This window comes from Miniopterus schreibersii (genome assembly GCF_964146895.1).
Source record: "Miniopterus schreibersii genome assembly, chromosome: 1".
Taxonomy (NCBI): Eukaryota; Metazoa; Chordata; class Mammalia; order Chiroptera; family Miniopteridae; genus Miniopterus; species Miniopterus schreibersii.
This window is the reverse complement of record NC_138101.1, coordinates 191416407-191431816: the sequence shown is the minus strand read 5'-3', so window position 1 is coordinate 191431816 and position 15410 is coordinate 191416407. Positions and strand designations below refer to the sequence as shown.

At 45.6% G+C, this 15410-nt stretch overlaps 1 protein-coding gene across 1 annotated transcript in view; it reads left to right on the top strand.

Moving 5' to 3' along the window:
* Positions 1-2892: 2892 nt before the first annotated feature.
* PTPN21 (protein tyrosine phosphatase non-receptor type 21) overlaps positions 2893-15410 on the top strand; it is a 57309-nt gene continuing 44791 nt past the window's right edge. Inside the window, exons 1-2 of the mRNA XM_081139144.1 lie at positions 2893-2990; positions 6984-7359. Coding sequence (XP_080995270.1) covers positions 7180-7359 — 180 coding nt within the window. The 5' untranslated portion in view covers positions 2893-2990; positions 6984-7179. The remainder of the gene's footprint in view (positions 2991-6983; positions 7360-15410) is intronic.

Here is a 15410-nt window from a genome sequence, read left to right as displayed (position 1 = left end):
CTGAAAAAGTGCTGTACCTGAGGTGGTGTTGAGTGTGGTAGGCAGAGTCCACAGTGAGGGTTCAGAGACCAAAGGAGATTTCACATTTCTAGCTCTGGCTCCCACTACTCTCTCCACCCAGGCATCATTCTCTCTATAGGGTGGGACAGCCACTCAATTTAGATTATTGCAGAGGATGGTAATTTATATAGTGAGGTATGGTAGGTACTCACCAAGCTCTCAAAGCAGATTAATTTCTTAACTCCTGATAAACTATTAGTCAGTGCACCACCAAAAACCACAATTTCTTTCCCTTTTATAGAGCATCTTCTTAGTACAGGACTTTCCTTTGTAAATTTTAATTTATGTATTTTAATAACAATTATGTTCATATGGAAAAGTGTTTATAATATGCCATTTTCCGGGTAACAATAGGAGAAAAGATAGATATATTATTGCTTACCTACAGAATATCTCTAGATGGATACATAGGATTTACAGTAACACTGGTTACCCACAGGAGGAGAGCTAGGTGTCTAGCAGGAAGGGTGGGAAGGAGACTTTTCACTTATACCCTGTTGTATAAAATTACTTCACTTCCCTCCATACAAGCACAAGCCAGTAATAATTTTATGTGTAACACTTTGAAGGGGTTATTCAAGTGTCTTCTCATAAGGACGTTACTGTCAAATGAACATGGTTGAGGGAAAACAGAGCTTAAGTCCTCGGTCACCAAATGACACTTGTGGATTACGAGGGAGGAAGTTCAACTCAGTTATTTAACATCCTTGGGTTTTAAGGTCATTTTCTATTTTTAAAATTCTTTTATTTTCTTCCCAATTCAATTAACAAGTTTTTATTTAGTGCCTCCTCTCTGCCCAGTAGTGGCCTAGGAATTCTAAGAGATATAAAATGAGCCTTCATGAAACAGTTTTTAAAGTTCTTGCCAAGTGTGGACATCTCTGCGGTTGGGGTGGCTAGAAAGTTGCCTTGGAAGCAGAGAGACTTGAATGGAGGCTTGGAGAAAAACTGAAGGCTCAGGGGGGCAGCGGGTGGTCTGGGACAGGAGAAACAGCTTGATGGGGCCATTACGGAGAGAAATAAGGATGGTCTGAGAAGCTGAGACCAGGTTAGAAAGGCCCCAAAGGGCAGGCAGAAAGGCTGAATTAGCCTCGGGGGTCCCAAGGGAGAGAGGTAAGCCTGGTATTAGCATGGAAACAAGAGAAACCGAGAAATCAAAAGCAAGACCACCCTTGCTGCAGTAATCTGGAGGTAAAATGATGAGGGTTTGCATTAGAATGGGTGAGGGACGAAGAAGAACTGATAGAAAGGAAAATCAGTGAGGATTTTCAAAGGAGAAAATTTCAGGTCCTAACGACAGGCTGGATGAGAAAGGGAGGAGACTCACACAGAATTTCAATTTTTCTCGCTTGGGAGACCAGAAAAATGACTCGTTTTCACGTCTCTTTTCTTTTGTAATTGAAATATCAATTACAAACAGAATTGATTTATTTTTCCCATTAGAACCAAGTGTAATCTTAGATGCTTTTAGCTCCAGGACCCAAACTGAATCGTGCCCAGGCTTTGATGTCCCAAAGCACTCATACCTGTAGGATGGCGCTCACCACTTAGGCCCTGTCTGTGCGGTGTCTGTGCGGTGTCTGTGCGGTGTGCAGGCATGCTTATCACCCACCAGGCCAGAACCCTTTGTGTGCGGGACCAGGACGGAAGCATAGTAAGTACTCAGTAAGTGTCTGTTAACTGTTGAAAAAGAAAATGAGATTTAAAAGAGATGTAACATAAAAAAGCTTTCCAAAAACAACAGTATTTTAGAAAATCATTTAAGTGAAAATTTACCTAAAAGTTTCTCTGCTTCAAACACTCAGACCACATGCCAAGGAAAGATCAAACACCCCGCTGTGATGGTGTGAGGGTCATCGTTTTATTCCTTGGCTTAAGTGTTGCGATACAGCAATAATAATAATTCAGTGTAATAATACGGTGTAATAATAAACATTGCTAGTAGGGTCTAGAATTAAATGAAACACAATATATATTTTACACAAGTTACTGGATAGCGATCATTTTATTCCCATTTTATGAAAGAGGAGGCGCGCACAGAGAGGTTAAGAAATTTGCACAAGGTCACACCAGCTAGCAGGTGTTGGTGCTGAGATCCGAACCTCGGCCCTTTGACCCTGGAGTCCGCATCCTTAACAGCTCTAACTTTGTATTGCATGTGCTGACTTTTTTTTTTTTTTTTTGATACCCACAGGTACTAGTGTTTCTCCTTCTTTACGGGTATAACCGTAGACGGGATACGCACGGAAGAAATCGAATGTTTAAAGAGTTTTCAGAAATGTCCAAGAGTAAACGAAAAACCCCCGCAACAGCAGCATTTTACAGCCCGCCTACCAACAAGGCTGGAAGAAAACCCTTTCCCTGGAACAGAACGAATGTCCCCCTCCCCTCATTTATATTAAGAGCTTTGCTTTATTTGGAAACTCCTAAAATAAGTGGTCATATGATTAAAAAAAGCAGCGGCGCGCCCCCTCCCCGGCGGCCGGGCGCAGCTGTCCGCGCCTCCCCCGCGCCCCGCCGCCCGCATTCCAACTCTCTGAGGTCACGGGCCGCCGCCGCCTCCCCGGATCCGCCCGGCCCAGGGGGAGGGACGCCGGCCCGGCCGCCGCGCTCCGCTCGGCTCCGCTCGGCTCCGCTCCGCTGCTGCCGCGGCGCGTCCCGAGCCCGTCGGCCCGCGTTGCTGCGCCCCGGCCCGCGCGCTCCGTGCGCCGCGCCCGCGGGGCCCTCCCCGGCGCGCCCCTCGCCGCGGCCGCCGCCCGCTCGCCCGGGGAATGGTCTGCGCGCCGAGGTTTTGGAGACAGGAAGTGAGGCTCGCGAGCCCCATGAGCGCGCCGCGGGGCGGGCGCGGCGGTGGCGGCCGCGCCGCGGGGCCCCGGGAGGCGGGCCGCTGAGCGGGGCGCGCGGCCCCGAGGATGCGGGAGCGGGAGCAGGTGAGGGCGCGCGGGGCCCGGGGCGGCGGGCGGCGGGGCGGGTGGGGGGGAGGTGCGGGCGCCGGGGCCGAGCGGCGGGGTGTGTCCGCCAGCGGGGACCCCGGAGCGCGTGGGCCACCTTGGAGGACGCGTCCCGGCTACGGAGCGATGGCAGGAGCTTAACAAAGAGAAAAGTCTTCCTTCTCCAGGTTCTCCCTGCTCTGCCCGAGTAATTCCTAAAGGAGGGTCTTTCTGTGAATGTCTGTTCTGAACTCCTCGGATTGTGCGGCTTAGTTCTGGACCGGGCTTTAGAAAGCCTCAGGCATATTTGTGCCTCTTGGAGTTTTACGTGCGAAATTTGCGCGATCACTTGGCGGAGAAGGGGAGCAGGGAAGGGCTGTTTGGCGATGGCTTGTTTGGTTGTTGGAGTCAAGAGTATTTACTCTGGAAAAAAGAATTCTTGGGTCTGCAAATTCCGACTTGTGATTTCTGCAGATCCTGATTAGAAGTTCTTGGCATGCTCGTCTTATTTTCTTTTTTGCTGAGAAAGCCTTACAATAATAGCGTATGCTCTCAAACATTCAAAACACTCCGTGTGCTCCAAATGACAACCGCTGTATGCCTAGTAGTTGCTGACAGTTTTTTGTTTTTTTAAGTGTCAGATATGACAGTAATTTTACTATGAAAATAGTTGTTTTGTGTCTAGGGCATTTTATTCTCGAGTATCTACGTATAATGTTTGGTCCATGAGAAACATGTTTGATTTAATGCTATAGATCTATATATTACTGTAAAAATATTGTATACTCTCTTTCAGTGATTATTTTATTTTAAAGCATCATTGGCAAAATTACATATGGTGGGGACCTTATTGGCAAGGGGGGAGACCCCAGGATTCAGGGTTAAAGTGCATTTGAGAAACTTTTGAGAGGGAATGTGAAAACATTAAAATGAATTTACAAATATCTCCGACTGTCTTTTGAAAAGTTGAACAGAATTTAATATATATCTTTTTTTTATTACATAACAGAATGATTTTGTAGAGAAAGTATTTCCTATTTTTTTTTCTTGAAAAGCTAATTATGAGTTGTTTACTATAGTAGTTAGGTAATTTATAATTCCAGACCCAACTACTTTTCAAATTATTACATATTATTTTACACCTGAAACAGCTCTCCAAAAAGCATCCTAAATTTCTACTCTATTCAAACATTTATAACTTTTTGACATCATTAGCAGCAAATATTGTACATAAATGAAAATTAAGATGTGTAAATCATTGATAAATTTGTGAGTAAGCAAAACATTTTAACATAGGTTTTATATAAATAAGCAAAAAGCGAGCTATTCTTATGGATAGATCATGGGGGGTAGGCGTAGGAAATACACCTGATACACATACACACCCTCAACATTTTCAATTACATTATAACATCTACCAAAGTAAAAAAGAGAATACATTGGCTTTTCTTTATACCTGATCCTGTAAAACATTTCAAATCTCAGGGACAATGGAAAGTTTTACTCTGTGTTTGCTTAATCAGAGTGTAAGTTAATAATTAAATTATATCATGTCCTATCGACTGCTTTCAATGTATAGTTCTATCGTTGTAGTAAAGAGTACCATATTTGAATACCCTTAATACAAATATTCATCTTTCCTCTGCATATATGCAATATCTTCTTTCTTTATCTACACTACTTAATCCTATTTCCATTTACCATAAATTGTGTATAAAATTGAAATCCATCAACTCATCTCATGAAAGGGTATTTAGTATAAATATGATGTTATGCATATATGATCTTTTAAAATTTATACAAACACTACTGGCTCATCAGGAAATTTTCTAGTTAAAGTATTAAGGTTCTCATTTCTTGATTTTTTTCCATTTTGGCTCAACTCTTTAGCTTATACCCTGACATAGCAAAGAGCACTAAAAACTGCAGGTGGAGACCATATCTTCTTATTTAAAATTTTTATTTATTTATTGGATTTAGAGAGAGGAAGAGAGAGAGAAACATCCATTTGTTGTTCCACTTATTTATGCATTCATTGGTTGCTTCTTGTATGTGCCCTGATGGGGGATGAACTCGGCAACCTTGGTGGATCAGAACCACCCTCTAAACAACTAATAATATTTATTTTCTGTTTCCCTCCTTAGTACCATGCTTTTACCTACAGAAGTCACTCAGGAAATGCTGTTTACACAGTGCTTTAGGTAGTTCCGGTTTTCTTTTTCCCTCTGGTCTTCCTCGTTTTTTAACACAAGCAACAAAAGCAAACAAAAAACCAGACGGAAAACCGTGGTTGGGTCCTTATTACAGGTAGATCCCTGTACGTAAATATAGCATGTTTGTAATCTCCTTAAGGGCAGCAACGGTTTAGGATTCGCCTTCGATTTCTCACGATGCCCACGGTGCGTCTTGTACCCAGAGACGCAATACGCTTTTGCGGAATGGAATTTCAAAATGATGTTTGGCAAAGCCTAGAGTAATAGCTGAACCCTATTCTCTAGCTCCGCCCCCCCCCCCCCCCCCCCCGCCCGCCAGCCCCGAGTGCCCATCACCTCTGGGGCTGAGACGCAGTCGGGTCAGTGGGAAAGAGGAATCTGGGGTCGATGCCCAGCTCTTTCCATCCTAGTGTGAAGCCGAGGCCTGGGTTGCGCGTCTGCCACATGAGAGGGTTGGGGGCGCACCTTGCCCCTCTGCACGGTTCCGGACCCAAGTTCAGGGTCACCAGCCACCGCCCAGCCTCGCTGAACGATTCATCCTCGGGGCAGCCTCAGCTCAGAAGAAAACGGAGGGTGGGCACCATCTCGGGATGCTGCCGACTCGCTCACAGGGAAAAACTTATCCGGCTAATGTCAGATTCCCTACTTGCCGCTCGGGCCCCGTTTGCTTCAGCCGGGGAGTTACCTTCCACAGGTGTGATTCAAAACGTTGTAAATCGCTTCCTTCGGAGGCTCGAGGCTCCACACCGGGAATCAAACGGGCGGCGCCCAAACCCGTGGGGTCTCGAGCTGGGACCTTTAAAAGTTCCCTCCGGGAGCCGCCGGGCCGGCCCTTCCCCAGCGCGTCCGTCGGGAAACGCAGCCGCGGGCGGAGGGTTCCGGGGCCTGCGAGGCTGCGCGTTGGCCTGGCAACGCCGCGAGCTTTTCCGGGAGGAGTCGAGCCGGAGCCCGAGCCCGAGCCCGAGCCCGAGCCCGGGCGCCCCGCCGAGCTCTCAGCCTCGCCGGCGGGCTGAACCCCGTCCGCCCCCCGTTAACCCAGGATGGTTAAGCCCTCGGCCGCCTCTGCTGCGCTGGGCGTCGCTTGGGCGAAGGGCCGCCGCCTCTTGGGGCGCCCCACGCGCGGGGCCGGGCGGCGCCCCGCATAGCTGGGACGCGCCGCGTAGTAATCCGATAACAAGCATGTGTGGGGTCTTTTACGATTTGTTTAGAAATCAACCAGCTTGGTGACGTCACTGCACAGCAGAGCGGGTTCTACAAATGCTTGTTGAGCGCGTCACCTCCTTTGAACCCACAGCTGCTGTAGGTGGGGAGGGGTCACTCCTCCCCTTTGCGCTCAGGGCGAGTTTGCCTTTGGGGGGCTGAGGCTTGCACGTAGCTCTTTCGGAGGCGCTTTGCAGTCAACTCACCTGGGGACTCAAGACCCTCACGTTTGGAGTATTGGGGGAGCCAAAGAGAGTTAACTATGAAAAAAACCCCAACAAAATAGAAACAGGGCCGCTCCGTGCTAGCTGCCCCCCTGGGCTTATGGTGCCAGGCTGCTCTCCTGTAGTCCTGGCACTGCCGCCCGTCTGCAGGGCGAGTGAGGGGCGGCCTCCTGGCCCAGGGCCGGGCGCAGCGGGGATGCAGCCGCGCACGGCCTCCCGAGCCCTGGCCGTGCCTTCTCTTTCCAGCGGGGAGAGAACGCTTGTTCTTTGGCTATAGCTCTATCGATGTTTATTTTTTTAAAAAAGGCGAAGTCCAGAGTTGCCGCTCCCGTGTGACCGTGTCCCTCTCCCCGCAGCGCCGGCGTGGATGCTCCCCGCACCTGGCGCGTGGATTCTCCGCCGCGGTTTGATGGCAGCGGCCGCGGGGTGAGCAGCCAGCGACTGTGCCGCACCCCGGGCAGGACCGGGAGCCTCGCCCCGCCCCGGGCACCGCCCCGCGTCCGCCGCGGTGCTTGTCCCTCTTCACCCCGCCACTCTTGAAAAGAGAAGAAGATGCCACTGCCCTTTGGATTGAAGCTGAAACGCACCCGGCGCTACACGGTGTCCAGCAAGAGCTGCCTGGTTGCCCGGATCCAGCTGCTCAATAACGAGTTCGTGGAGTTCACGCTGTCCGTGGAGAGCACGGGCCAGGAGAGCCTGGAGGCTGTGGCCCAGAGGCTGGAGCTGCGGGAGGTAAGCCGCAAACAAGGCCGCCGGCTTGTCGCCTTACTCCTCAGTCACTGTCACCTGCGCTGGCCGTGCGTGGGCAAGGCATGGCCCTGGCCACGGTACCTGAGTTCAGCCTGCAAGCCCACAGCCCCATGAGGAAGCAATAGATACAGAACAAGAGGTCTTTCCTCGGGGGTATCCACTAGGAGGATGAACAGTGCCCGAGTTTTTAAAATGTTCATGTGTTCTCCCAAGACGTAATTCAGAATCAAATATGAATGCGTATTGGACGATCAACTTTCCTTTTTCTAGTATAATCCCAAATGGTGATCATCCTGATCTAGGACAGTGTATGGACTTCATTCATTCATTCCGCATTCAGTGTCTTCCGCAGGCCAGGCCAAGATTCTAGAGACATATTGCCTGAGTTTGGATTGTGGTGGTTTAACCTTGGGCAAGTTATGTGACCTCTCTGCACTCCAGTTTCCTCATCTGAACCATGGGGATAACAGGGGTGCTGATCCCTCAGGGGGATTGTGTGATTTAATGTGCTTGTAAAGCCAAGCTCTAATAACTAGTCTGTCGTAGTAATCATAGGAAGGTTTGCCCTGGAAAACCCCTCATCTAGTCAGTAGGAAGTTGTAGAGTCCGTAAGTATCCACGTAGTGCCTTAAATTGAAAATGCTAAGTAAGGCCTGTGAAGAATAGGGCTGTAATTAGACCTAGGACCCTTCCATACTTTGGCCCACTGGTTGTAGATTAAGAGAAAGGTGGAGAAACTGGTTATTCCACATAACCACTTCCTAACTGGAAATGCCCTGATGTTGTAGTTTATTAGAGTCAGCAATAGATAAACTGTGCCCCTGGTGACCATCCAATCATTGGATGATTCAGTATTGAAGACTTAAGTGCCAAGCACATATGTATTAGGAGCTTACCCTAGTGTTGATACCAGTAAGAAGAGAGTCCTGGTCTGTGCTAGGATATGGGAAGTGGAGGGTGCTATAGACAATAGGGTGGGGCAGTAAAGGGAAAGCTTCCCAGGCCAAGTGATGTCTGAGCTGGAACCTGAAGGATATCTGAGCAGGGTGGTTCTATTAGGGGTTAGAAAAGACTGTCCCAGTAAAGCAAGAGTGGGGAACATTTTTCTACCAGGGGCCATTTGGATATTTATAACATCATTCTCGGGCCATACAAAATCATCGACTTAAAAATTAGCTATGAAAATCTCCTAGATTTATTGAATTTCGAGTCCTGCCTGTGGCTGCCTTGGCAGGGCCCAGACCAAGTGATTTTGTGGGCAGTGTATGGCCCGCTGGTCAGATGTTCCCCAACCCTGAAAAAAGGAACTGAACAGGGCCCAAAGACATGAGGCAGGTGACCTACCTGGAGCCTGAAGTGGGGAGAGGAAAGTCTGAGAGCAGGGGCCGTGTAATGCAGGGGGTTTTGTTAAAGGGTTTGGGCTTGTCCTGAAAGCGGTAGGGTAAAAGTTAGCAAAGGGTGTTTAAACAGGGGTGTGGTATATGATTGGTGTTTGTGAAGAGTGAGCCCTCTGGGGATTGATTAGAAAGGAGTAATTGTGGTACAGATGGTGGTCACTTGGATTTGGATTTGGATGGAGAGAAGTGGGTGGAATCTAGAGGTATTCAGGACCTATCTCCTGAGTGTTGGCGGAAGGGCTGGCCGGGGGTCCAGCTTGAAACTTAGGTTTCCAGTAAAAGGTGGAGGCTATAGCTGAGAGAGGAAACATAAAAGGAAGATTAGGTTTGGGGGAGATACAGAGAGGTTTGTGATGAGTTCAGTCTGAAAGTATCTACTTTAAGATTCCAATTGAGATGTCGAGCGGGCAGAGGCCTGTGTGGATCTGGAGCTCAGGTGAGAATCCAGGCTGGAGAAAAGAGATTTTGGAATCATCAGCTAAGGTCAGTTAATTAATCAAAGCTGGGAGAGGGTAGGAGGCTGTCCAGGAGAGAAAAAGATGTAGCAGACCCTCAGGATTGAACAGAGGATGGGGAGCAGTCCTAGGAGGCGAAAGTAACCCAGAAGAGCTTGGCCTCCTGTTGCCTTGCATTTATGGCATCGTTTTTACTTTCCTCACACATTTTTCCTTTTCTCTTATTTTGGTTTCTTTTTCCTGTAATTTCTTCCTCCTGCACCAGGTCTGCCTACCACCTCTACAGAGTCAACATCTTGAGAGACTGGTTAATTTATTTTTGTACCCATAATACCAGGCATGGAATGCGCTCAGTAAATACAGGTTGAACTGAACCCTCAGTTCTTACCTTCATTCTCTGTTCGTCAAGAAGTCCAGAGAATCTGCTGTCCTGTATTTGAGGTTATCACACTCAGGAAGCAGCACCTTCACGCAGCTGTGGGTTTATAATGATTTTTAACAGAAGGGTGTAGAATGCTTTGAGAGGGAGCAGATGTGACCCCCTAGAAAATGTCTTGCCCCTGCACAGGCTGTCCCACCATTTCCAGCATTTAATGGCAGTCATCATTAGGAACTTAGTTTGTATGTGTATAAGCAAATCTTTGGTTTCAAAGCTTCAGAAGCTTTGCTCTGTAGCGTGTAAACAGATGGCTGAAGCCCCAAGGCTAATCGTACTGAATGACTGTTCAGAAATAACCTGAGTCAGCAACACCTGTTCTAAGCTTGTGTCCATACATCATTTATAAGATTCATACCAAGACATATTGGTAAGTTGTCTTTGACTGTTCTCCCACCAAGCAAACTCAGAATTATCGTAGTATGTCGATTTGGCTGATAAACTTTGCTACTGCCCAAATTTAAATTGGGGGAGAAAAAGTCTTTGCTTTTCTTGCTTAATTGAATACCATTTCACTTTTATTATGACAATTACAAGAGCTACAGGATAATACCCTTATAACACTGTATCCAGAGGCTTCAACTATATCAGTAGTATTTTACTTCTTAAGCTGAATGTTTAGGTATATGATATTTGTTTTTTAGTTTTATTTATTTATTTATTTATTTATTTGGTCTGAGATATTTTATAATACAAGAAGAGCCTAAAAACAAAGGTTAATATGCTTACATTCAATTTAGTTGACTTAGGTTGTTAACTGTTTTCTAAATTCACCATATTTGAACTATGGAAAGTGACCTTTAAAAAGGGGAAAACAGTTATCCTCATAGGAAAACATTGCTGTTTATTATAGCAACAGCCTCTCAGAGCTGTCAAAATTCTCTGCATATCATTCATTCTGAGTTTCACAACACTTTCAAGAGAGGCTGTGTGAGATTTTATAGAATTTAAGGGCAATTAGGAAATTTTCTCTCCAGTATTGTAAGCATATGTTATAGGGGTTTGGTGGGGGTGGCAAGACAAGGGGATGTCAGTCGGGCACAGCCACTCCCACGGGGCATTATTACCTTAACAGCATCGGCACAGTCTATAGGTCAGACTTAAAAACCAATGCTGCAGGGAGTGAGATCCCTGTCACCCCAGTAAAACCGGATGCAAGTTCAGTAATTAACGAGGAGCTATGGAACTGCCAAGGGCCTCGAGGACGTGTGCCACGATCTCCCTGTAGGCAGGCCCCTTGGGAGCCAGAACTTGGTGAGCTTGAAATCAGAGAACAGAGGCTGCCCTGAAAACCTTACATATCTTCATAAGGGGAGTGGTACTGCCTCCCGGACCAGACAAGTTCCTTTGAGTCTGGGTAGCTTTTCTGGGCAGTGATTAGGTGGCACTGCTTCTGTTTGCCTCTCGAGAAGACTGTTTACAGCATGATTAAGACATTTGCCAGCTGAATAAGAAACACCTGGGTTTGGACCCCAGGACCCCAGCTCTGCCACTGAGTAGTTGTGTGACCTTGGGCAAATTACGTAATTTCCCAAATCCGCTGTTTCTTATCTCTAAATTGAGACTAAGAACACTATCTACTTGGTGGTTGTGAGGATTCACGTTAAACGGTAAAACATTTAGCAGAGGACCTGGTATTTAGGAAACTCTCAGTAACTGTTACTGTTTGTGACTCCCATTTCCGTGTGGTGGTGACTGACCCACTTTTCTTCAAATTAACTCTTTTCTTTTGTAAAATATCTCTGTTTCTTCCCTTTACTAAGAGAATACAGGCTTGTTTATAAAATGTCCTTATAGCACAAACAAGTATAGTGCCACTTCTTCCATTACTAACGGGCTACATTTTTAGCATACCACTGTAAATTAGCAGTCGTATTTTGAGCCTCTATGTCATGCCAGATGAAATTAATTTGTACAGTGTCACTGCCCTCAAAAAACAGAGCTTCGGTAGGTTTTTACTTCTCTATTAGCCTATTTCTTCCCTCTTGCCCTTCACCTAACCCCTAGGATTTAAAAAAAAAAAGTTTTTATGAAATTTTGGATTCAGGTTTATATTTTTTCTTTAAGGGTATGTCTTTCCAGGAATTCTTTTAAAATCTTATATTATGTTTGATAATCACATTTTTATCATGCTGTCATGGGTTTTAATTAAATTCATTGCAATCTTATTTACAGAGAGCCTTCCTTGGTCTTAAAGTCCTTGTTCAGCTTGAATTTACATGTGGTTGGAGTTTTTAAATTTTCAAACCTCTCGTTAGGAAACAGGGAAGCTACAAAACCCTGAAAGCCTTTTGAAGTCAGCTTTTTTCATGCTTTTTGGTATGATTTTTGTGTGTTAGTTTTATACCTTAAATTTTAGAGGGCAGTTTTTCTTTCAGCCATTTCTGAGTGTCCTGTGTTGGTAGAGGGGAGGCAGGACCTCATGGTTGTCTGCGTACACGGCACGTATACATAACTACAGTTGTGAAGTTGAGCTCAATACGCAGCCCCTCCTAAAATGACCTCCAAAGCATTTTGTTGACTAAGGGGAAAAGTCTAGCAAAATTTAGAAGTTCTTACTGTGGCCTCTCATTTCAAAATTATAATGATAGGCTTTGCTATTTGGTTACTGTGTTGCGGTTTATCACAGATCTTCAGGAAATGCTTTTTAAATTGTGTTTGAAGTGCATCACACAGAAGTTTTTTTCTTTAGAGCATAATCTCCATCCGAGTAGGACTGTTCTGGCACCACTGTCTGGACTAGGGCCTCGTACCTTACGGTACATAGTCGCTGAATAAATGTCTACTTAGTTTAGAAATTAAGGCTCTTTTTAAAAAAATTTGGATTGATAAGCATGGGCAGCAATTCCGTTTAATCAGCCTTTATTCACTGTATGATTTTATTTCCTGGAGAAAGTTGAACATTTACAAAGTTCTGAACATAGGTTGAAAAGCACTTTTCCCTTTAGATTTTTATTTTATTTTTCACTTTGGGGATTCTTTTGAAACATTTAGAAAACGATCTAGTTTTAACAAGCCCCTGAGATAAGATTGCTGTTGCAAGGGAGTGTCAACTTGGCTGAACTTTGAACAGATTGGTCTCATAGTGCTTTCCGGCCGATGGGAAAGTTTTTTGGCTAAGGGATTTGTTGGAACGGAGAGGAATCGAGCATATAACGCAAGCCATTCCTCTCAAGCGCAACTTTAGAAAGTGTTCTTGGCCACCAGAGTGTTTTATTTTAAATTAAGTGTCTCAGGTATTCCAAATATCCACTGACCTTATCTTGACTGTTACCTGAGTAGACCTCAAGAATTTCATGCGCGTTTCCTTCTGTACGAGCTGTTTTCATTTGGACTCTAAAAATAGCTGAAATATGTGTAAGGCAGAAGTGTAATTACCTGCAAACATTTTAACCTTTCGGGCTGGCAGTCATTAATTCAGGTATGTATGTTATAAAACCGATAAGATTGCCACATAGGCATGGGTCAGTAGATATTTTTAGTTAGATCTATCGAACCATCTGAAGCAAGTATAAATCTTAGATTGACCTCTTCCCCTAGATAAAGGAGGCTTTCCAAAGTCCAAAGCCGATTATGAATGCGCAAGGATTTCGCCTTATTTCTAGATTACCTGTTACTTTTCTCATTCGGTCTAGATAATTAGGAGCCAACCACATAGATAAATAGAGGAATTATATGTATAGAGATAGCATGCAGTTTTAGAATAAATATATAGCATCATGCAAGTTAATACAGAATTTGGAATCCTCTTTGCTTCAAGAAATGGAGCCGCCTCTTTACTTTTTTTTTTTTTAAATTCACCTCATTTCTAATAAACGTAAAGGCTAACAGTCCAAGATGTTATTCTCAGTATTGAGAGAATTAGAGGTGTCCTTGATCTCTCCCCAGCAATCTGTCAAGATAGTGTAGGCCCAGGACCACTTGGAATTAAGTGTGAATTTGCTCCTCAGAGGAGGTTTGTGAGCTGAGTTACAAAATCGCAGACATGGGGAACTGATGGTGTTTCGGGGGCTCTAAATTCTGTCATTGTCCTTGGTACATATGGTTTCAGATTTCATTCCTCATAATACTAGGAGCTTGAGCAGGTTTCTGTGGCCCTCCTTCTGGGTGGATGAGCATTGTTATGCTGGAAGCTTAACATGCCTTATCTGGTTTAAGCCCCACAATGAGTTAGGCGTTATCTTTCTAAAGGAAGAAACCAAGGTCCTGAACAACTGGGTAATTTGCTCCACTAGTCTGGGTGGTCGCATAGCTAATAAGCAGAAGAACCAGAATCTGAGTCTATACCTGTCAGACTTCTGCTTGAACTCTGACTTTTTAAGTTAGGCAGCTCACGCAGCCCTTTGAGAATCTGATGGAAACGCAGTTTTGCATCCAGTTTCAGGTGGTTCCTGCATATCCCCCTCTCTCAGTCCCTCTGTGAGCTCGGGCTGTGGCCTAGAAGCCTCTTGGATGAAGCAGGCGTCCCTTCTCTTGGTTTAACAGTTTGTCCCCTAATCGTTCTCTGGAGTGAAGGTGCTAGTAGGATGGAATCTTGGTGAGCAATTCAAGACCTTCCTATTTTTAAGAAAATAGCTTGCCTCTGAAGTATACTCCCTTCCCCCTTCTCCCACAAATGTCCTTTTTGAATGGTGCTCACCTCCAGATCTCCGGAAAGGCCATTCGGGTTACTCCTTTCCACTCTGGGACAACTTACTGTTAAGGACAAAACACTCCTAACTCCTTTCAAGAAGGAAAGGGTGTGAGTGGGACTCCTCCATCGTGCCTCTGACCATAGATCTACGTCTGTCTTCCGTACCAGATGGCACCTTTGTGCCCACCAGGCAATCAAGCAGTAGGCATGTGACAGTTCTTCAGTGAATGAATGGATGACTCCTGCTTCCCTTATGCATTTACCAAATCCCCCGGCCAGTCGTTGAGCCTTATATTACATTCTTCTTGTCAGGTACACACCCTACCTGAACATGACTTTTTTTTCTTTCTATTGATGAGGCCTTTGCTCATACAACCTTCTTCGCAAGATGCTGGCGTCTTGTTTTGGGGGTCAAAATTATGCTCCAAGACCGAGTTTGTCTTTGCCAGCAATTTATTTAACACAGGTTCACTGTGGAATTTCACAAGCTAGTAGCATGCAGGATAGTGTCTCTTAATAAGTCCATAAGGAAATAACATACTCTGGAGCAATGATTGATTATACTGTTGCTCCAGGCAGGGGGAGGCGAGAGGAATAAAGTCTGACTTCAGTTGACATGTCCCTTTTACGGGTTGGCACTCAGCTTGGCCCACCGAGAGCTGACGCCTAGCGGCCAGCACACCAGGAAAAGTCTTGTTGCCAGAGCACAGTGCTGGGGAATGAAGGCTCGGGGTCAACCGCACGATGTTCTTTGTGGGGCCCCCGCACAGCTTTTGCCGCTGCTGGTAGGAGTCACCTTTGCCAGGGCAGGAGCTAATTCCCCAAAGGCCTTTGGAGAGCTATTTAGATCAGCATAGGGTAGCCTTGCCCAGACCAAACATTCTCAAATAGCCCTCACAAACTCTTGGTATTTATAATCTAAATGTCTCCTGTCATAGTTGCTTCTTCATGTATTCTTATCCATAAGCCCCAGTGGAGTCCCTCAGCAGCTAAGCTTCTTCCTGAGCGCTTATCAACTACAACAGATGAGAGAGCTCACCTCACTCTTTTAAAAAAATGGTTTTTTAATTGATTTTAGAGGGAGAGAGACATTGATTTGTTCCACTTATTTA